Raw genomic sequence first — 23,865 nt, 5'->3', positions numbered from 1 at the left:
CCCTGTCTTGTTCCTGATCTTAGATGGAAAGCTTTCAGTCTTTTTTCATTGAGTATGATATTAGCTATGGGTTTTTCATATACTGCCTTTATCATATTGAGAAAATTTTCTTCTATTCCTATCGTTTGAAGTGTTTTTCATCAAGAAAGGATGTTGACTTTTGCCAAATGCCTTTTTTGCATCAATTGAGATGATCATGTGGTTCTTCCACTTTGATTTATTGATGTGGTGTATTATATTAATTGATTGTCTTGTGTTGAACCAGCCTTGCATTCCTGGAATAAATCCCACCTGATTGTGGTGTATAATTCTTTTAATGTGCTGCTGGATTCAATTTTCAAGTATTTTGTTGAGGATTTTTGCATCCATATTCTCTAAGGGGTTAGTCTATAATTTTTTTGTACTATCTTTGTCTGACTTTAGTATTAGGGTGATATTGGCTTCATAGAATGAGTTAGGTAGCTTTCCCTCCTGTTCAATTTTTTTGAAGTGTTTGAGCAGGATTGGTAATAATTCTTTCTTGAATACTTGGTAGAATTCACATGTGAAGCCATCTGGTCCTGGGCTTTTCTTTTCTGGGGAGTTTTTGATGACTGACTCAATCTCTACTTGTGATAAGTGTGTTGAGGTCATCTATTTCTTCTTGAGTGAATATTGGTTTTTCATGCTTTTCTAGGAAATTGTCCATTTAGTCTAAGTTTTCTAGTTTATTAGCATATAATTGCTCATAATTTCTTCCCATTATTTCCTTTATTTCTATGGGGTCAGTAGTTATTTCTCCTTTCCCATTTCTGATTGTATTTATTTGCATCCCCTCTCTCTCTCTCTCTGTCTCTCTCTGTTTCTCCCCCCCCAACTGGTTTTCTAAGAGTGTGTTGTTTAGCTTCCACATATTTGTGAATTTTATGACCCTCTACATGTTATTGATTATCAACTTCATTCCATTGTGATCTGAGAAAGTCGTTTTTATAATAGCAATATTTTTTAATTTGTTGAGACTTGCTATGTGACCCAACATGTGGTCTATCCTAGAGAATGTTCCATTTACACTTGAGAAAAATGTGTATCTTGCTGTTGTGGGATGTAGCGTTCCATAAATGTCTGTCAAGTCTGGTTCACTTATTGTACAATTCAACATCTCCATTTCCTTATTGATCCTCTGTCTTGATATTCTATCCATTGATAAGAGTGGTGTGTTGAAGTCTCCAATTATTACTATAGAGGTATCTATTTCTCCATTCAGTGTTTGCCTCAAATATTTTGGGGCCATCTGGCTTAGTGCATAAATACTTACGATTGTTATGTTTTCTTGATGAATTGACCCTTTCATTAATATATTGTGTCACGATTGTCTCTTTTATTTGTTTTACTTTTGAAATCTAATTTGTCTGATATTAATATAGCTACTCCCACTTTCTTCTGGTTGTTGTTTGTGTGAAATATCTTTTTCCAACCTTTCATTTTCAGCCTATTTTTGTCCTTCTGTCTAAAATGAGTTTCTTGTAGACAGCATATAGATGGGTACTGTATTTTAATCCATTCTGCCAGTCTATGTCTTTTTATTGGGGAGTTTAATCTATTAACATTTAGTGTTGCTACTGTAAGAGCAGTACTTTCTTCTACCATTTTGTCTTTTGGATTTTATATGTCATATCTTATGTTTTTCTCTCTCTCCTTTTACCCTTCCTGATAATCTTCACTTCTACACTCTTCTCCAAACTTCTATCTCTTGTTTTCTCCTATCCACCTGTAGGATTCCCTTTAGTATTTCTTGTAGCGCCAGTATCTTACTCACAAACTCTCTCAAAATATTTTAATATTTTAAAATTTTGCCTCAAAATATTTTAATCTCTACCTCATTGTTGAAGGACACTTTTGCCAGATATAGAAGTCTTGGTTGGCAGTTTTTCTCTTTCAGTGTCTTAAATATATCATACCACTGACTTTTCACCTCCATGGTTTCTGTGGAGAAATCTGTACATAGTCTTATCATGTTTCCTTTGTATGTGATGAATCACTTTTCTCTCACTGCTTTCAGAATTCTATCTTTGTCCTTGACACTGGACAATCTGATCAGTAAGTGTCTTGGCATAGGTCTATTGGGATCTGTTCTGTTTGGGATATGTTGTGCTTCTTGAATCTGTAATTTTCTGTCTTTCATAAGAGTTGGGAAATTTTCAGTGAATATTTCTTCAATTATTCTTTCTACCCCTTTCCCTTCTCTTCTCCTTCTGGGACACCTGTAACACATTTATTCGTGTGCTTCATGTTGTCATTCAGCTCTCTAGGACCCTGCTCATATTTTTCCATTCTTTTCCCTATCTGTTCTTTTGTGCATGTGATTTTAAATGTCCTGTCTTCCAGTTCACTAATCTTTTCTTCTGCCTGTTCAAATCTACTGTTGTATGTCTCCATTGTGTTTCTCATCTCTTCTATTTTGTCTTTCATTCCCATAAGTTTTGCCATTTGCTTTTTCAAGCTTATGAATTCTTCTTTATAGTCACCCAGTGTCTTCTTTATATTCTTCGTCTCTTTTGCCACATTTTCCTTCAGCTTGTTGATTTGGTTTACGAGATTTGTTTGAACATCTTTAATTAGTTGTTTCAATTCCTGTATCTCAGTTGAACTATTAGTTTGTCCCTTTGGCTCTTCCATATTTTTGTGTTTCCTAGTATGGCTCATTATTTTAAGCTGTCTAGACATCTGAATTTCTTGATTAGTTTATTCTGGAGCTCATTTTCTCTTTTACCTTGGGTTCTCTTGTTGCTTGGCTTTGTTCTCTATCCTTTGGTGTTCAGTTCAACTTATTCTAGACCTCTAACTTAGCTTCTATTTAGTTGATCCAAATTTTTCACCTCTTTTTTTTTTTCTGTTTGTTGCCTGGGTCTCCTCAGATATGGTTAACCCCAATCAGATTTTCCCTTCCCAGAAAGGCCCTGGTCTCAGGAGGAGGATATGGAGTTTCCCTGAGATTGATACTGTTTTGTTAGGCCTCTGTACTCTGTGTTTTTCCTATCCTGTCCAGCAGATGGCATTTGTCAGCCTGCTGCTCCCTATTGGTTAAAGAGGTGCAGTACCTTTAATTCTCTGCAGACTCTTTCCTTGTCAGGGGCATGGCTGACTGAATGGTTTTGTTTTCCAGCCCCTGGGATCTGAGTTCTTTGAAGATGGGCTGCCACTTGAGCTGGACCATGCTCCCCTTTTCTTGGGGAAGTTATGCTCTTAAAGCAATTGTCTCCCCCACTAGGTTCATTGCTTTTTCTGTCAGACCTATCTCAGCTCTCCATTGCCTGGGTACAGAGGCCAGTTGCAAATATATGAGGCTTTTTGTAAAGCACTACTTAGAATAGTTATTTTTAAAAAAAGGAAAAGGAAAAGGCAAAACAAAATGCCTTTTTAAGCCCTTTCACTAGCCCCCAAGTTTTGTCAGTCCCGATATAGAGCATTTAAAGATATGAGCTTTAGGCTATTAGCTCTTTCACCTTAATAGTTGCTCTCCTGCAGCTTTAATTCTGCCCTTGCCAGGGGGCTATTGAAGAGTAAAAAGATAAGAAGTCAGAGAGCAAGAAGAGAAAAGGGAAAAAAGTAAAAGAAGAAATAAAATAAAATAAAATAAATAAAATAAAATTTAAAAAAAAACCCTTTTCAGAGCCACAGAATGAGAGCCTGATTGGGTGTCCATTTCTATGTGCCTCCACTTCCTGGAGCATGGCCTTTCTCCAGCACCCTAACCCCCCCCCAACTCCAAAAGCTAGTTAATTAACTTGTTAATTAATTTTGCAGTTGAGGCTGGGTGAGTCCCCCTTCTCTCTTCCAGCACAGATTGTTTCTTTTTCCCTTGTGTAGCCAGCTCCAAGACAGTCCACCATGTCGGGAAGGGGATGGGTGCCAGCCCCCTGGCTAGGGAAACATACAGGTTTCTCTGCAATCTCAGCCATTCCACCTGTTCCAGACTAGTGTACAATGTGTAACTGTTCACTGAAAACCCCTTAAAGGCTGTTTCATACAGTTCCTGGCTATTTACCAGCTGACCTAGAGGAGTAACTAAATTCTACACCTCACCACTCCACCATCTTGCCAATAGCACATTTTTATAGTTGTACCATGAACTATAGTCCCTAGTTTAACTTAGCATTCACTGTTTGTGTAATGTAGTTCCATGGATTTTTATAATTTTTATTCTGTTACGATACATACAACTTAACATTTCCCTGTTAGCACCATTTTACATTTCCACCAGCAACAAATGGGTGTTCTTATTTCTCAGCATCCTCTCCAACACTTATTATGTTCAGCTTTTTAAATAGCAGGCATTCTAATGAGTGTGAAATGGTATTTCATTGTGGTTGTGACTTGCATTTCCCTGATGGCTAATGATGTTGAGCATCACATTCTCTTTTTTGTTTCTTCAAAAGATTAACCCAGGGCTATACTCAAGATCTAACCATGGCTAAGAATGGAATAGAATCACATCCTCCTTGAGTCCTCCGTGCACAATTAATAGTTTTGCTGCTTCTCTCTTTCTTGCATGGTTAGGTTATGATTATTATCATTTTCTTATTTCTTATACTCCATCCCAAAATTTTCTGCATTGGTTCCTTTTTCTTCCCTCCCCACCTGCCCATCTATCCTTTTTTCCTCTCTCCTGTATCTTTATTTTCTAGAATACAAAAAGGACACTCTGCTCTGCCTGGGCTATAGACATTCTGGGGCAACCAGGGTGGTTGACAGCATATTTGCTGCACATATTGTAAAAATGTTCAGTCTCCACAATTCAATTTTTTCCAATTAATTTGTAAAATATCAAGTATCAGGAGGGGACACAGGTCCAGGATATCATCCATAAGTGTCACTGTAGTAATGGAATAGAGTTGGTTTAATTCTATCTAATTTTATGTGTCAAAGCATTAGGCTTAAAACAGCTCTTTGTTTCTATTTGAAAATCCAGTCCATGAGGGCTTTGGAGTGTGTAAGGGAGAAGAGGGCAAGGTTCCTTAAGGAAGGCTCATTTCCCAGAGTAGTTGCTCCCTTTGTGGTTTTCCTGTTCAAATCACCACAGCATCGAACTAAGATTTAAGGTTAGCCTGAAGAACCACAACTGCTCATTTTGCTAGCCCAAAGTAGATTCTGCTCTCCATATATGCCTGTCCTGTACTTTTTCCAGACTCCTGATTTGAAATAAGTACATATTCTGCTCTCCTTGTCACATATAGCAACTTGGGAAATAAGGAGCTAGCTCTTCCATCCTTTCAAAGGCCTTGGGGTGACTGGTAGAGCTTGGCAAGGGGGTGGGGTGATCCTGAGTAGGGGTTGGGTACTGGGATATTGGGAGTGGGCTCTGAATAACAATGCAGAATGTTTTTTCTTGGGGAGAGGGTATAGTATAGAGGCAGACAAAATAGGAACTTGAAGAAAGATAAGAGGGTCAGTTTGTCCCTCTGAAAATTTGCATCTTTTTAGGTGAAAATGTTTGTTATTGCCCATACAATACCCACACATTGTTTTCCTCCAAGCAGCTGTGAAGTAGCTACAGGAAAGACATGAGGTTCCTCTGCTTTGGATTCTTCAGTCTAATTGCCTTGGGACTGTCACAAGACTTTGATGATAGTAGGTGGAGAAATGACATGGCTATTGCTGTTTGGTTCCCCAGCCTCCTCACTCTTTTCCTGGTGGCATTTTGAGTTATCTGTCAGGGTTATGTTACCAGTGGCATATACCTGGGTTCAAAAATTCAAGGGCCTTTTTGGGTCAGGCATGCAAAGTAAAAGCTTGAAGAGTAAAATAATAGTAATAAAAAGAGTTAGCATTTATTGCACCCTGACCATGTCCCAAGCACTGTGTTAGGAGCTTCATGTGCATGACCTTGATAATTTGTGCAATAACTCTGTAAGTGAGATATTACTATTATCCCCATTTACAGATGAGGCAACCAAAGCTCAGAAACTCATTTGCCCCAAGGTAGCCAGTTAGGCACTGATGGCACTGGGATTTGAACCCAGGCAGTTGGTGGCTCTAGCACTCATGTTCTTAACCATCCAGAAGCAGAAAAGTACAAGCAATGGGGAATAGTGGAGATTGTGACAAATCAAAAATATTTGTTCCCCATTAAGAGAGATCCAAATTCAATTTTTGGGTACTAAAAACCACAGAAGTCAAACAAACCCCATTTGAAGGCCACCAGTTTGCAATCTGACCTGGATTCTGGTTCTGCTTCAGACTTTTGCAATGATTTTGCCCTCTGTGAACTTCAGCTCCTCCATATGCTGAATGAAGGGGCTGCACTGGACACTAGAGGAATTATTTTCAATCTTTTCACTTTTTTAAAAAAATCAGAACCCCTCTTTGAATGAAATCTTAACACTAAAGTCCAAGATATTCAAAACATAACCCCTCAGCCATAAGTCCACAAATGGATTATTTAGGGACATTAAACCTTCCTAGTTTGGCAGAAAACAATGCCTCAGTATTTTTGTGGAATGTTTGATGTATTGCCTCCAATTTTTCTGGAACAAAGTTGGAAAAACTCTGTGGCAGTCTGTGGTCATTTCATTCTTTCACTGGATTTTTGTAATATTTGCCTTTTTAGAAGAATGAGATCTGTTAGTATGAAGCAATAGGTCTTTGGATGATTAATTCATGGGAGCCCTACTCAGGTTTCTTCCAAATGGTCCATATCTAGAGATTGTTTTTAAAAATTGTTTAGAGCAGAGATTTTCAGCTCTCAGAGAGTCATCAGTTTCTTCGGGAAGTGTTTTAAAGGTCTCAAAAAATATTTCCCCCCAAATTAATGGCTATTCAACTTTAACTGAAAGTCAGCATGCCATATATTATATTCCTTCTCCTCCATACCCCTCCCTCAGGGGGCAAGGCATGCAGTAGATGATTCTCCCAGATGCTTCCATTCAAAGTATCCTGTGCCTTCAGCTGTAGATTAACTGAGCCTCCACATTAAGGACAAAGTGTAAAACTACTGAATGAACTATAGAAGCCTTCTCACACCAGTCTTCTAGTTGTCCCTTTTCAGTTCCTCCCAGCAGGAGGAGGACAAGCAGAATATGCAGAAGTAACAAGAAAAAGAAGTAGACTTAAAAGGGATGATTAATTTGAATGCTGTTCTCTTAATCATGACTTCTCCACCTTCAGGATTTATACTCACATCCCTCCATTCACATTGAGTATTTTTCCTAAAATGAATATTTTTCAGACAACTAACAGCATAACTAGTGAGGACTAATATCTTCTGTCTGAACCAGGATGTTTAGAATCCCTAAATTCTGGGTGAATAATTTTTTAAGAGCCATTAACCCAAAGAAGTCTGTGGTGGAATCAATGATAAACAATTCACAAGTAGAAAACAGCCTCATTTGCAGTGACCATTGTTACAAGTAAGTATATGGGGCTGGAAAAGTCTTTTCACTTCAACCTGCTACAGTAGTATGGAGTATTTGACAATACATGTGTGCCAGTTTGAGTGTATTGTGTTCCCCAAATGCCATTACATTTGATGTAATCTTATGTGGACAGACATTATCAGTTTTGATTAGATTTCCTTGAGTGTTTCTTTGGAATGTGCCCCACCCAGCTGTGGGTGATGACTCTGATTGGATATTTCCATGGAGCCATGGCACCACCCATTTAGGGTGGGCCTTGATCAGTGGAGCCATATAAATGAGCTGACAGGCAGAGGGAACTCAGTGGAGCTGTGAGTGATGTTTTGAAGAGGAGCTATGGCCAAGAGGGACATTTTGAAGAATGCACTGGAACTGAGAGAGGAGCTTCAGCTTACAGAGACATTTTGTAGATGGCCTTTGAAAGCTGACTTTTGCTCTTGAGAAGCTAAGAGAGGACAAACACCCCAAGAGCAACTGAGAGTGACATTTTAGAGATAAGCTGAAGCCTAGAGAGGAACGTCCTGGGAGAAAGCCATTTTGAAACCAGAACTTTGGAACAGACGCCAGCCATGTGCCTTCCCAGCTGACAGGTTTTCCGGACACCATTGGGCATCCTCCAGTGAAGGTATCCGATTGCTGATGTGTTACCTTGGATACTTTGTGGCCTTAAGATTGTAACTGTGTAACCAAATAAACCCACTTTTATAAAAGCCAATCCATTTCTGGTGTTTTGCATTCAAGCAGCATTAGCAAACTAGAACAACATGAAAATGAATTATGAACAGGAAATATACAACTTTAAAATTTTTCATTTGTGACAATATATTAATAAACATACTTCAATTCCATATTGTGGATTCTTAGTGGAGATAGAGAAAAAGTAAAACACAGAAAGATAAAGAAATAAAGGAGAGCAGGAAAAAGTAGGAAAGGGAGAAAAGGAAGCTGAGAGAGAGAAAAAAATTTGTGGGGGAAAGGGGAGAGGAAAGAAAAAAGTACTCAGGAGTTTACATGGACATAGAAGTAGTTACTGTAATCTTCCTTTATTGCCATACCATCCTTTATGTCACTAACCAATGGCTCTCAGCTTCCACCTGGACACCACAGTGACAGACAGTTTCCTACCTCATGAGGCTGCTCATTACATCCTGGCCAGTTCTGAGTCTGGTAGACAGTTCTTTCTTTTTGGTCCCAAACTACCTTGCTATAATTTTAGCCTACTGGTTTCATTTCTTCCCTCTGAAGCTTCATAGAATATATCTGATGAATCTTCTACACAATTACCTCTATAAATATTTGATAACTCCTCTCTTCTCCTCTCCTAGCCTTCTCTTCCTTAGGCTGAACATTCCCAGTGCCTATAGGTGTTCCTTACATGTAACAAGTTTCCAGTCATCTTCCTATGTACACATTTATCAACATCCCACTTTAAAATGTGGCACCCATAACTGAATGTACTTTTCTAATCTAGGCAGTGAGCTGAGGCTCACCATTACTCTGAACATGATTAATCCAGTTTGTGATTAGGCTACCATGTGGCATTAATCAGTAGAGTTTGGGTCTGGTTATTCTACAAGCAACGCTCCTGTAATTATTTCTCTTTGTTGTCCATGCTAATATCATGAAAGAACTTGGCAAATACTTTGCTGAAATCTGAGTTCCCTTGGGCTACTGCATTCACAGGTTATCAAGTGGGAGATCATAATTTCCTGGGTCATGGCTTGTAATGCCTGAAGAACGGGTTCTGCTTTAAGGTTAAGTTCTTCTCAGAAGAAGCAAGGAGAATTTATTAATGTAGATATCTGCCAAACTGAGATCAAAGGCCTTTAAACTGAAAACTGAGGAAAGGGATAACCATTCAACCAAGAACTGTAAAATTAGCTAGTAGAGGAGACACCTTTTATGACAAAATAAGAACAGCAGAAGGAACATTTAGTAATTGAGTAACTTGGAAGAAGGGCAGAAATAGTGTTTGTAGCTTCAGTTGTATGGACAGTTAAAAATTTGAAACTGTCTTTAGCAAAAGGGAGTAAATATAAATGCCTTGGTATCATGAAGACCTAGGGTGGGGGCATATATGGCATGGAGTTGAGGGGGTTAGGATAGAGAAAACCAAATGCTGTAATTAAGAGTGTATACCACAGGCCACATAGACAGAGAGAGGAAAGGAGTGATGTATTCTTAATGCTTAGACAAGAGTTGTTTTCCTATGGCTGACTCAATTTCAACAATTTTAATATAAATTCTTATTCTTCCTGCCACCCACCTCCTCCCTACAAGATATCATTGTTCTCTTTCTCCTGGCCCCTTGGCACCATTCTTTTATAAGTATCTCTAGGTTAAGAAAAAACCTTGAAACTCCCATAAGAGGGCTCAAGTAAATTGTGTTTGCTCATGAACTGACCTTCCCGTTGGCATGCAGTGGTGCTGCCTATTGTTTCTATCTTATTGGTTGGTGAATTTAACAAAAACGTATAGATGTGTGCATGTTTGGGGCAATGGGAGTGGCAAAGAATTGTTTAGGTTGGGGGGTCCTGAACTCAAATGCCTCCTGGAGTCAGGCACCCCATCTAAAGGGAGCAGCTCTACTAAGTTCCAGCCAATTGTTGCCTTGTAAGAATATAGGCCCACTGTTGCCAGATGTTCTATTGTTTTGTTTTTAAAGAAACAAGAAATCTGGATTTTATGTGAAATATTTTGCATCTTAAATATTCTCAATTAATTAAAAACTAAAAAGTTAGGTGGGCAAAACAAAACACTTCCATGAGCCACCAATTGGTGAATTCTAATTTAGGTGACTGACAGAATTCATGGCAAAGCCTGATTTGGTGATTTAAGCTCAGTCTGGCTCTTTGTCCATTCAGTATGGGTTTGGTTCTAGCTTGGTGGGGTGTGAGCGCTTCTCACAAATGGCATTCTTGCTTATGGGTCTGTATCCTGTAATATAAATCAGAACTTCCTCCATGATGATAATGTTAAAAAGACTCTATGCTTGTTTGTGGTCAGTGTATTTAATAAATAACAGAAAATATCAGTTATGAGATAGGTAAAGAAAGTAATCACAAGGTGAAGACCCCTTTTGGTGCCCTTTTTATGTGGTTGCTCCCTCACCAGATCATGATGGCCCTTGAAGAGCATACGATTTGGTTCTAAAAGTGATGGGATGCTATTGGAAGTGCACTGCACAGGGAAGGGACATGGTCCAGGTTTATATTCTAAAAGGAGCACTCCAAAAGGGCTGACAGGTAAGCCCTGCCTGGAGCTACAACCTGGAGACTTCCAGAGAAACTGTCTTTACTGACCTTAGCCTCTTCCCCTACTATTTGCTCTTTCCTTAGGAGTGTTGTTATCATATATATTTATACCCCTTCTCCCCCAGTGGAGGTGGTCCCCATGGTTCTTGGGCCTTGTGTCCTAAGAAACTTGGGTCCTGTTTAAAACCTTTAAGTCTGGGTTCTTGAATGAAGGCCTTTTCAAAGTAAAGATGCCATGAATATGTTTGGTGGGAGATGGTACTGGATCACTGATGTCCTACCAGGATGAGTGTGTCATCCAAGGGTAACCAATGACTTTTCTGATTGGATTGACTTTCTAAGTTCTTGCCTGACCCTCAGGCCATTTTGCAGATATGTGACAGATATAGAGCCTTGGAGAAATCCAACCTTCCCATTAGGTGCACGGTGTGAACTGTCTTGATAATTGATCTAGGTTTCTCTCCTTCAGAAAATACTGAAGGAAGGACCACTGCTAAAGAACTGTAACTCCTTCAAGAGATGGAAGCTTAGATATTTCCTGGTTTGAGGACAAATTCTTTGCTTTGCACAGCATCCTGCGGTAATTATAGAACCTTGTCAGGTTGGGTTAGTGGGAAGGTACCAGGAAATGTTTATGTGGGGAGATGGGCCTTTAGGCCAAGATGTGTTGACAGACATGGGGTGGAAGTTAACACCCTCTCCTCTTCCCTTAACTGCTCCTTTGGGCCAAATGGAGGTTACTTTCCTCTGCCTTCCCCTCCTTCTTTCTTTTCCCTTTCATGGATCCCTGAACTTGCTCCTGCACCTAGAGCAGAGCCAGCTAAATAATTTGTAGGGTCCAGTACAAAATGAAAATGCAGGGCTCCTTGTTCAGAAAGCAGGAAAAACATGCCATTAAAAGTACTAAACTGTAAAGCTTTTTCCTTTCTTCTGCAATTTCTCAACTCATCGTGGTGTTTATTATTTGCTATTTAGCATCCCTCTAAGTAATTAAAAATTAAAATTTTAAATAATTAGCATACATTTTGACCATTTATCTGTGTATGGTGTAATGCCAATTCTAAAGGCAAATAGGAAGGATTATGAGGAGATGGTAGAGTAGGAAGCTCCAGGAATCAGTCTCTGCACCAGAACAGCTATTGAACTAGCAGGAACTTCCTTAATGAACAATTTTGGAACTCTGGAGTCTAGTTGAATACTGTGCAGCACACAGAGAAGACCAGGAGGAAAAGGTGGTAAATGCAATTGAATTTCACTGTCCATGCAGCATCTGCTATCTCCCATTCCCCAGCCTTGCAGCAGACAACAGTGGGGTCCTCAGCTCCCACTCCTGGTTCAGCTTCCTGGTTCCCCAAGATCCAGAAGTGTGCAGTCTGAACAATGATCACTGCTTTTGTTGAGCTACTTTGGATCACTGATGGTCCAACTCTGAGGGTGGCCATTATTCAAAACTGTGTTGAGAAAAAGCAGCAGAGGAGCCTTAAAGACAATATACCCTTCCTCAAAACTACAGAAAACAGTTAAAGGGCTGCATTAACTGGGAAAGTGCTGGCAGAAGAAAACACAGTTTCAGAAAGCCATAGGAGAATCTCCTGGCATACTTGCTAAACCCTTCTTCACCCCTTCCCCAGGTCAGCGTGGAACCATCTATTGCTCCTATTGTGGGTCCCTGGCCTCCTTCTTGCTGGGAAACTCCTCCCCAGCATGTCACCACAACCTCACACCCCAGAATTTGCCTTCCAAGGAAAACTAGCTTGGGACAGAGAAAGCACAGTAGGAAGCAATTAAGCAAAACAGCCTGGGGCAAAGTTTTACCTCCTTTACGTCCTAACATGGTACATCCAGAAGAGGTAGAGAGTCTATTTCATAGGTAGTAGAGGGAATATTCAAATTCCTATAAACAGAGGAATTCCTAGGGCCCCTAGCAAGAAAAAAACAGGACAAGACACAGGCCCAGAAAATACAGGGAGGATGCTGCACTTTGCATTCTCCTTGGGCTGATCTTCTTGATAGAAAGGCTGAACTCTGAATGAGAGCACCAGCCAAAGCAAAACCAATTTGCAAAGGCTGTAAAAGGTGTTTTTTGCATTGGTTTGTTTGGTCTTGTTAGCTGCTAGAACACAAGAAAATCTCTGTCATGACACCAGCTGGATACAAACTCAAGCCAAGGGACTAAATCCCAGAGTTAACACCTTGAAATATTAAAATGTACAGTGGTACACTGTGCAAAAAAAAAAGATTATAAAAGAAACAAAGAAACAGGAATTGTTGGTCCATCCAAAAGAACAGGATGAAAATCCAGAAAACATCAACAAAGAAGAAAAGACTGTGGACATACTAGACAAAGACATTTAAGAAATGATCCTCAGTATGCTCATGGAGAGGAAAGAAAATTTAGAGAAAGAACTAAAGGATATCAGAAAAACAATGGATGAAAAATATGAGAATCTTAATAAAGAGCTAGAAATTTTAAAAAGGAAACAAAAGGATCTACTGGTGTTGAAGACCACTGTGCCAGTTTGGATATATTATGTACCCCAGAAAAGCCATGTTCTTTAATGCAATCTTATGGAGGCAGATTTATTAGCCTTTTGATTAGGGTGGAATATGTTGATTGAGTGTTTCCATGGAGATGTGACTCATGTAACTATGGGTAATACATTTGATTTGATTATTTCAGTGGAGGTATGGCCCTACCCATTCAGGGTAAGTATTCATTAGTTCACTGGAGTATTTAAGAGAGAAGCTAAAAGCTGACACAGACCCAGATGCTTGCTGTCACTTGGAGATGCTTGGAGAAGCAGACAGAAGGATGTTTGGAGATGCTAATCTAAGAGCTGAAGCCCAGCATTTGCCCTGGAGAAGCTAAGATAGGACTCCCAGATGCTGAGAGAGAAACACCCTGGGAGAAAGAAGCAAGGACACCCAAGAGCTGAGAGAGAGGAGCCCAGAGACATTTTGGAGAAAGCCATTTTGAAACACAACCTGGAAGCAAAGGACCAGAAGATACCAGCCATGTGCCTCCCCAGCTGACAGTGGTGTTCCAGACACGATTGGCCTTCCGTCCTTTTGTTGATGCCTTAGTCTGGACAATTTTATGCGTTTAGAACTGTAAATTTGTAACCCAATAAATCCCTCTATAAAAGCCCATCCATTTCTGGTATTCTGCATAATGGCAGCATTAGCAAACCAGAACAACCACAATAACTAAAATTTTAAAAAAATTCCCTAGAGGATTTCAACAGCAGTTTGGAGCTGGCACAAAAAAGAATCAGTGAACTCAAACCACAACTATTGAAATGAGACAGGCTGAGGAGCTGAGAGTAAAAAGAGTTAGAAAAGTGAAAATAGCCTAAGAGACCTGTGGGACAGCATCAAGCATACCAACATATGCATTATGGTTCTCCCAGAAGGAGAAGAAAAAGAGAAAGGTGCAGAGGAATATTCAAATAAATAATGACAGAAAACTTCCCAAACTTACAAAAGACATGAATGATGAATATGCACGTCCAAGAATGCCAACAAACACCAAACAGGATAAACATGAATAGAAGTATAGCCAGTCACCTAGCAGTCAAACTGTTGAGTGCAAAAGAAAAGAAGAGAGTTCTAAAAGCTGCAAGAGAAAAGCAACATGTTATGTAAAAGGGAGTCCCAATAAGATTAAGTGCCTATTTCTCATCAGAAACCATGAAGACAAGAAGGCAGTGTGATGAAATACTTGAAGTGTGGAGAGAAAACAATTGCCAATGAAGAATTTTATATCTAGCAAGTCTTTCTATCAAAAATGAAGGAAAGATGAAGATATTCCTAGATAAACAAAACTGAGGGGGTTCATTACCACTAGACTTACCCTACAATTAATGCAAAAGGGAATTATTCAGAAGGACACTATACAATGGATCAAAACAGCATAACAAAGTAAAGGTCTCTGGTAAAGTTATCTATATGAGTATTTACAAATGCCAGTACTCTTGTCTCACACTTTTGGGTATGTAACTCCACTTTTTACAACTCTTACAGGTACTAAAATGAAAATTCATAAAAAGTAACAATAAAGCTATGGTTTCAGACATACAAAGTACAAAGATATATAGACATACCTTGTATTGTGGGTGCAGTTCCAGACCACCACAATAAAGCAAATATCACAATAAAGTGAGTCACGCTATTTTTTGGTTTCCCAGTGCATACAAAAGTTATGTTTATACTATACATTTGTCTATTATAGCATTATATATAAAAAACAATGTACATACCTTAATTTAAAAATACTTTTTCATTAAGGATGCTAAACATCCTCTGAGCCCTCAGAGAGTCATAATCATTTTGCTGGTGGAGGGTCTTGCCTTGACATCGATGGCTGCTGACTGATCAGTGTGGTGGTTGCAGGTGGTTGAGGTGACCATGGCAATTTCTTAAAATAAGACAACAATGAAGTTTACCATATTGATCAACTTTTCCTTTCACAAAAGGCTTCTCTAGCATGTAATGCTGTTTGATAAAATTTTACACACGGTAGAACTTCTTTCAAAATGGAGTCAATCCTCTCAAATACGGCCACTGCTTTACCAAACAAGTTCATGTAACATTCTAAATCCTTTGTTGTCACTTCCACCATGTTCACAGCATCTTTACCAGGAGTAGATTCCATCTCAAGAAAACACTTACTTTGCTCATCCATAAGAAGCAACTCCTCAACTGTTGAATTTTTATCAAGAGATCACAGCAATTCAGTCATGTCTTCAGGCTCCATATCTAATTCTAGTTCTTTTGCTATTTTCACCACATCTAACATTACTTCCTCCAGCGAAGTCTTGAACCTCTCTAATTCATTCATAAAGGTTGAAATCAACTTCTTCCAAACTCCTGTTAATGTTGATATTTTGAACATTTTGATCACAAATGTTCTTAATAGGTATCTAGAATGCTGTTCCAGTTTGCTAACGCTGCCTTTATGCAAAATACCAGAAATGGATTGGCTTTAAAACCGGGGTTTATTAGGTTACAAATTAACAAGGTATTAACAAGAGGATACATTCACTGAAGAACAATGGCACCTGGAATACTTCTGTTAGCTGAGAAGACACTTGGCTTGCATCTGCTAATTCTTTGCTCCTGGGTTGCATTGCTTTCAGCTTCTGATTCCCGTGGCTTTCTCTCTAAGCATCTGGGAGTCCTTTCTTAGCTTCTCTGGAATGAGCCCTGGGCTTCATCTCTTAGCTTAGCATCTCCAAACATCCTTCTCTCTGCATCTCCAAGCTTCTCTAAGCGTGAACAAGCATCTGGGTCTGTTTTGGCTCTCAATTTCTCTCTTAAATACTCCAGTGAACTACTCAAGACCCACCCTGAATGGGCGGGTTCCACATCTCCATAGGAATAATTTAATCAGAGGTTCCACCCCAATCAACAGAGTAATTTGTCTGCCCCCACAAGATTGCATTAAAGAACATGGTTTCTCTGGGGGACATAATATATCCAAACTGCCACATTCCACCCCCCGGACCCTAGAAAGATGTTCTTTCCAAATGCAAAAATACTTTCATTCCATCACAATATAGATAAGTGCAACGCCTTAACATTCTCCTCTGCCTGTGTACCTTGAAACACAGAACAAATTGTCTGCTTCTGATATACAAAGGAGGGACAGTCATAGAATAGTCTTTCCCACTGCCATAGGGAGAACTGAAAGGAAAACAGGGTTCATGGGGACCAAAACAGTTCCTCAAACCCACAGGGCAAACTTCATTAAATGTCAAAGTTTGGGAGCCATTTAAAGAATGATGTTTTATCCTTGGGGCTTGAGAAAGCAGGAGTCCAACCCTTTCCAAGGGCCTTCCTGGCAGCTCTTTCCTTTCCAAATGCTGGGGTGACTGCTCCAACATATCCACACATTGGGAGACCACCTTCTTCTCAGCCCCATACTCTGCCAACTTTGGGATGGCACCCAGACTCTCTCCCATCTCTGGGACACATGCTCAACCCCTTCAGAATAGTGGTGTGGTGGCCAGGCTCTCCCCAGTCTCTGGGGAATGTGCTCAGCAAACCCAGCAGAACCCCACTTCTCTGGTACCAAAATCTGTTCTGGTTTGCTAATGCTGCCATCAAGCAAAATACCAGAAATGCATTGTCCTTTATAAAAGGGGATTTATAGATTACAAATTTACAGTTCCAAGGCCATGAAAGTATCCAAACTAAGGCATCAACTAGAGGATACCTTCACTTCAGGACAGCCAATGGTGTCTGGAACACCTCTGTCAGCTGGGAAGGCAAATGGCTGGCATCTGCTAGTACTTTGCTCTGGGTTGTGTTTCAAAATGGTGTTCTCCAAAATGTCTCTGTGTTTCTGTCTTCACTCCTCTCTTCTCAGCTCCTGTGTATCCTTGCTTCTTTCTCCCAGGGCATTTCTCTCTAAGCATCTTGGGGTCCTCTCTTAGCTTCTCCAGGGCAAACTCTGGGCTTCATCTCTTAGCTTAGCATCTCCAAAAGTCATTCTGTCCACATCTCCAAGTGTCTCCAAGCATCAGCAAGCATCTGGGCCTTAGCTTCTCTCTTAAATACTCCAGTAAACTAGTCAAGACCCACCCTGAACAAGCAGGGCCTACACTTCCATGAAAATAATCAGAGGTTCTACCCTAATCAATAAACTAATCAGGGAGAACCTAACATGGCAGCTAGGTGAGACAGGGCAAAAAAACACCTCTGTGAAAAATAGTAGATAAAAGCCAGAAAGTGACCCAGAACACCAGTTCCAGTGATGCACCAGCTGGACAAGGTCTGCTAAATCCACAGGGACCATGCATTTGGTGAAAATGGGAGTCTGCATTCTGAAATGAGTGAGTGAGCCAGCTGAAAGTCCAGCAGCCATGCTGCAGTGTAGGGAAACCATGGGTTGGTGTTTGGAGATAGACTAGTTCTTTTTGAAAAAAAAAAAAAAAAACAGGAGTGGCTGTGGTTACAACGGTGAGAACCACGCAGTGAAGCACGGCAGGAGCGGGCTGTGCCAGCCTCTCACTGTCTGGCATGGAGGATAGCCCACTGCTAATTGTCTCAGAGCCAGGAGGACAGAGGGGAGCCAAAAGGAGAAAAAAGTCATGTCCCTTGCAGCCATCTCCCCAGCGGGCTGAGAATGCTTCTGCCCAGAGCCGGAGCTATAGCCCAGAGCTCTGCCAAGAAACCCAGTGTGACGGGGAGTGTTTCCCACAGCACTGCACACATGTCACAATATCAGCCATGGACAGTGGCCTTTAGTGCACCCACAGCTAACTGTCCCAGAGCTGGGAAGGCAGAGCTATGTGAAAAGGGGGAAATTAACATGCCCCATTCAACCATCTTTACAGCAGGCTGGGAATGCCCCTGCATGGCCCAGCAGCCCAGGGCTTCCCTGGAGTGCCAGCACACACTTGTGACATGGCACAGCTTTCCCTCAGCAGAGGTCCTGGAAGACCATGGCTGGGAAGGGGGACCTGCTCAGAAACCCCAGGGACCCTACACCAATACCAAGGACTTGTGGGTCAGTGGCAGAGACAATCTGTGGCAAGAATGAAATGAAGGCTTAGACTCTTGCAACAGCCTTAAGTCTCTGGGAACCCCTGGGAGGTTTGATTACTAAAGCCACCCTGCCTCCCTAGCCACCCATAAACATGCCCCATATTCAGGGCAGACAGCACCAACAACACACCCAAACTTAGTGCACCAATTGAACTCCACAAGAATCAGATCCCCACACACCACAAAGACAAAGTTGGGGAGAACTGACTTGAGGGGAATAGGCGACTCACAGACACCATCTGCTGGTTAGTTAGAGAAACTGTACACCACCAAGCTGTAGATCTAACATATTAGAGATTGGTATTTTTTATATCCAGAAAGAACACTATCAAGTAAAGGAAATGCCAAGAGGCCAAAAATAACAGAAAATCTTAAAGCATATGAAAAATCAGATGACATGGAGAACCCAAACCCAAACACCCAAATCAAAGATCAGAAGAGACACAGTACTTGGCACAATTAATCAAAGAACTAAAGTCAAATAAAGAGAGCATGCCACAGGATATAAAGGACATAAAGAAGACCCTAGAAGGGCATAAAGAAGAAATTGCAAGAGTAAATAAAAAAATAGAAGATCTTATGGAAATAAAAGAAACTGCTGGCCGAATTAAAAAGACTCTGGATACTCATAACACAAGATTAGAGGAAGTTGAACAATGACTCAGCATCCTCAAGGACCACAGAATGGAAAATGAAAGAACAAAAGAAAGAATGGGGAAAAAATTGAAAAAAATCAAAATGGATCTCAGGGATATGACAGATAAAATAAAACATCCAAATTTAAGACTCATTGGTGTCCCAGAAGGGGAAGAGAAGAATAAAGGTCTAGAAAGAGTATTCAAAGAAATTGTTGGGGAAAACTTCCCAAACCTTCTACACAATATAAATACACAAAGCATAAATGCCCAGTGAACTCCAAATAGAGTAAATCCAAATAAACCCACTCCAAGACATATTCTGATCAGACTCTCAAATACTGAAAAGAAGGAGCTAGTTCTGAAAGCAGCAAGAGAAAAGCAATTCACCACATACAAAGGAAACAACATAAGACTAAATAGTGACTACTCAGCGGCCACCATGGAGGCAAGAAGGCAGTGACATGACATATTTAAAATTCTGAGAGAGAAAACTTTCCAACCAAGAATACTTTATCCAGCAAAGCTCTCCTTCAAATTCAAGGGAGAGCCTAAATTTTTCACAAACAATTGCTGAGAGATTTTGCTATTAAAAGACCTGCCCTACTTCAGATACTAAAGGGAGCCCTACCAACAAAGAAACAAAGAAAGGAGAGAGAGATATAGAGAAATTTAACAGACATATATAGAACATTACATCCTAAATCACCAGGACACACATTCTTCTCTAGTGATCATGGATCTTTCTCCAGAATAGACCACATGCTGGGACATAAAACAAGCCTCAATAAATTAAAAAAAAAATTGAATATATTCAAAGCACATTCTCTGACCACAATAGAATACAAATAGAAGTCAATAACCATAAGAGACTTAGAAAATTCACAAACAACTGGAGGGTAAAAATGAGGGGGAAATGAAAACATTCCCAGATAATCAAAAGCTGAGGGACTTCATCACCAGTAGATCAGTACTCTAAGAAATGCTAAAGGGAATTGAGCAGGCTGAAAGGAAGGGACAGTAAACAATTGACTGAAACCACATGAAGAAATAAAGATTTCCAGTAAAAATCACATGGTAAATGTAAATACCAATACTGCTGCATTTTTTTATTTATAACTCCACTATTTACTTCCTACAGGATCTAAAATACATAAACTGTAATGATAAATCAATGGTTTTGGACTCAATGTAAAATATGTAATTTTTGACAAGAACTACATAAAGGTGGGGGAATGGAGGAGCATGGGAACATAATCTGTGTCCTATTGAAGTTAAGTTGGTATCAAAGGAAAACAAGATTGTTATAGACTTAAGAGATTAAATTTAAGCCCCACAGTAAACACAAAGAAAGTATCACAGAATATGACCATAGAAATGAAAAGTAGAATATGGGTTATGAGAAGTGGGGGAAGGGGCAATGGGGAGTTAAGAAATGAGAGTAGGGTTTCTGTTTGGGGTGAAGTGAAATTTCTAGTAATGGATGGCGGGAAGGTGATAGCATTGCAACATCCTAAATGTGATTAATCCCACTAATGGAATGCTAGGGAGGGGTTGGAATGGGAAGATTTATGCTGTATATATGTTTCCACATGTGAAAAAAAGACATTTTAAATAGATAATGACAATTAAATGCAAAGGATGATCCTAGATAGGGTCTGAGGATGGAGGAGAGGAGGCTCAAAGGGACACAGATGGGACATAAGAAAAAAAAAGGAAATATAGATTCTAAGCTTTATATCAATGTTGAATTTCTTGAACTTCTTAGCTGTGCTTAATGGAATTGCATAAAAGAATGTTCTTGTTCATGGGAAATGTATATGTGAATTATATTGTTTGTTCAAGGATGTGTTCAGCTTGCTCTCATATGTTCAGAAGACAGAGCAATAGATGATGGATGATAGGGAGGGAGGGAGGGAGGTAAAGAAAGAAATGGTGGTGTGACAGGATGTTAAAGTTGGTGGACCGGTGGATCGGGGGAGGGGAGCTTGGGGTATGCTGGAGTTCTGTGTAGACGGTTTGTATTGTTTTTGCAACTGTTTCTATAAGTTTGAATTTATTTCAAAATAAAATTTAAAAAAAATAAATAAATAAACTAATCAGTCTGTCCCCACAAGATTGCATTAAAGAATATGGCTCTTCTGAGGGACATAATATATCCAAACCAGTACAATAGATAAATGGGAACTTCTCAAAATCAAAATCTTCTGTACCTCAAAGGACTGTCAAAAGGGTGAAGAGGCAGCCAACTCAATGGGAGAAAATATTTGGAAGCCATATATCTGGTGAGAGACTGACATCCAGACTACAGAAAGAAATCCTGCAACTCAATGACAATAGTACAAACATCCCAACTATAAAATGGGCAAAACATTTGAAAAGACATTTTTCTTAAGAGGAAATACAAATGGCTGATAAACACGTGAAAAAATGTTCATCTTCACTAGCTATTAGGGAAATGCAAATCAAAACCAAAATGAGATATCATCTCACACCAATAAGAATGGCTGCCATTAAACAAACAAGAAACTACAAATGTTGGAGAGCATGTTGAGAAATTAGAACTCTTGTTCATTGATGGTGGGAATGTATAATGATACAGCCACTGTGGAAGACAGTTTGGTGGTTCTTCACAAAACTAGATATCAAGTTACCCTATGATCTGGGAATTTCAGTTCTCAGTACATACCCAGAAGATCTGAAAGTAGTGACATGAACAGACATTTGTACACTGATGCTCATAGCAGCATTGTTTGCAATTGCCAAGAGGTGGAAACAACCCAACTGAACTTAAACAGATGAGTGGATAAACAAAATGTGGTATATACATACTGTAGAATACTATGCAGCAGTAAGAAGGAATGAGGTCCTGAAACATGACAACATGGATGAACCTTGAAGACGTAATGCTGGGTGAAATAACTCAGAAACAAAAGGAGAGACATTGGGTTATCACTAATGTGAACTCCCTGAACAATGTAAAAATCAGTGTCTTATAATGTAGAATATAAGGGAACTAAAGATAGTCAGAAGCTAGTGAAAGGGGAATGATTACCTAATTTGGACAGACGTGTTAATGAGGATGAACTTAAAGGTATGGGAATGGACAGAGGTGATGATAGTTCATTAATGAGATTATAAGTATCAGTGCTGCATTGAGGATGAATGTTATTGAAAGGGCTTTGCTTAAAGGTATGTATCTTACAAGTGCTTACATGATCTACTTCTATGGTATGACAATGGTACAAAGAGTTAACAACAGAATGGTATATGGGAAAAACTACATCTTGCATATTATAGACTATATTTTACAGGAATACCTTACCAGTACCACACTAATACTAAGTGTATATACCTAGGGACTGATAAGAGCTTAGGGGTATTTTGGGTTATGATAATTGTTTAAAACTGAGAATGATGATGATTGTACAAGTAAATGAAGATAATGTGAGATACTGGTTGTTTTTCTTGTATAGAATATATGTTATGTGAAATTGTGAACCCCCTACTTAATAAATCAATCCTGAGACTTGCTCCAATGAAACTTAAGGCTGTAAAGGGGAGACTAAGCCTGCCTATAATTATGTCTAGGAGTCACCTCCAGCAAACCTCTTTTGTTGCTCAGATGTGGCTTTTCTCTCTCTAAGCCCAACTCTGCAAATAAATTTATGAACCCCCCCACCAAGTGGGTCATGACTCCCAGGGGAGTAAATCTCCCTAATGATTTGGGACATGACTCCCAGGAATGACCCTGGCCCTGGCATTGAGGGATTGAGAGTGCCTTTTTGACCAAAAGGGGGAAAAGACAACAAAATGAGGTTTTAGTGGTTGAGAGATTTCAAATAGAGTTGAGAGGCTATCCTGGAGGTTGCTCTTATGCAAGCTCCAGCTAGATATTACGAATGCCCACAGTATGCCAAGCCCTAAACAACAGTAGTACTAAAAAACACTAAAGAATACCTAGGTCCCTATCTGAGACTCTTTAAATGTTTCACTCATTAAGTCTACTTTTCAGAAACTTAAATTCCCCAGAGTGTTCCGACGCCAGATAAGTCCCAAAACCCAGAGGCAATAGTCTCTCCAAGAACATCAAACAGATGCATCCCTCTTCCCCATAATGTCAACAACCCTTTTCAATATGAACAAGTTAGGTTTGTCACTGCCCTGATATCCCTGAAGATTGAGACAGTGATCAAACAAGAAAGAAGGGCAGCAACTGACAAGATAGGATTTAACAAAGGATTACAAATACTGAATCTTTATATAAAGAATTTTTTTTAGTTTCTAGGGTACTAGAATATCTAGAAGGAAATAACTGACATGATGGAACTGTAACATATAACATGCTTCAAAATTTGCTCTACAGCTACTTGTTAAATTATACTTTGAAAGTTATCACATTTCTTTATATATGTTATATTTCACAATAAGGAAATAACGGAAATTGTGGAACTGTAACCCATAACATTCTTTGAAATTTGCTAACTACTTGTTAAATCATACTTTGAAAGTTATCACATTCCTGTATATATGTTATATTTCACAATAAAAAAAATTTTAAAAAGACCATCCTGGATGAGGTGGGTCACACCTTAACTGAAGTAGCCTCCTCAAAAGGTCCTACTTACAATGGATCCACACCCACAGAAATGGATAAAATTTAAGAACATGACTTTCTGGAGTGCATACAGCTTCAAGCCACCACAATCAGCCTGTCCTTTGAAGATCTGAACCCAGGCATTGACTTCTCCTGTCTAGCTAAGAAAGTCCTAGATGGCATCTTCTTCCAATAAAAGGCTGTTTCATCTACATTGAGTATCTGTTTAGTGTAGCCACCTTCATCAAACATCTTAGCTAGATCTTCTGGATAACTTGCTTCAGCTTCTACATCATCACTTTTTGCTTCACCTTGCACTTTCATGTTATGGAGATGGTTTCTCTCCTTAAACCTCATGAAGCAACCTCTACTGGCTTCAAACTGTTCTTCTGAGGCTTCCTTACCTCTCTCAACCTTCACAGAAATGAAGGGAGTTA

The 23,865-nt window shown here is 39.6% G+C and overlaps 1 protein-coding gene across 1 annotated transcript in view; it reads left to right on the top strand.

Annotated features, from left to right (window-relative positions):
- Nucleotides 1-23,865, top strand: part of DGKK (diacylglycerol kinase kappa) — a 105,080-nt gene that overhangs the window by 10,440 nt on the left and 70,775 nt on the right. Inside the window, 1 exon segment of the mRNA XM_037824678.1 lies at nucleotides 11,115-11,225. Within this exon segment, the coding sequence (XP_037680606.1) occupies nucleotides 11,115-11,225 (111 nt within the window).

Source organism: Choloepus didactylus (assembly GCF_015220235.1).
Source record: "Choloepus didactylus isolate mChoDid1 chromosome Y unlocalized genomic scaffold, mChoDid1.pri SUPER_Y_unloc1, whole genome shotgun sequence".
Classification (NCBI taxonomy): domain Eukaryota; kingdom Metazoa; phylum Chordata; class Mammalia; order Pilosa; family Megalonychidae; genus Choloepus; species Choloepus didactylus.
Note: the sequence above shows the minus strand (reverse complement) of the source record. Positions and strands in the feature narration are given on the sequence as shown.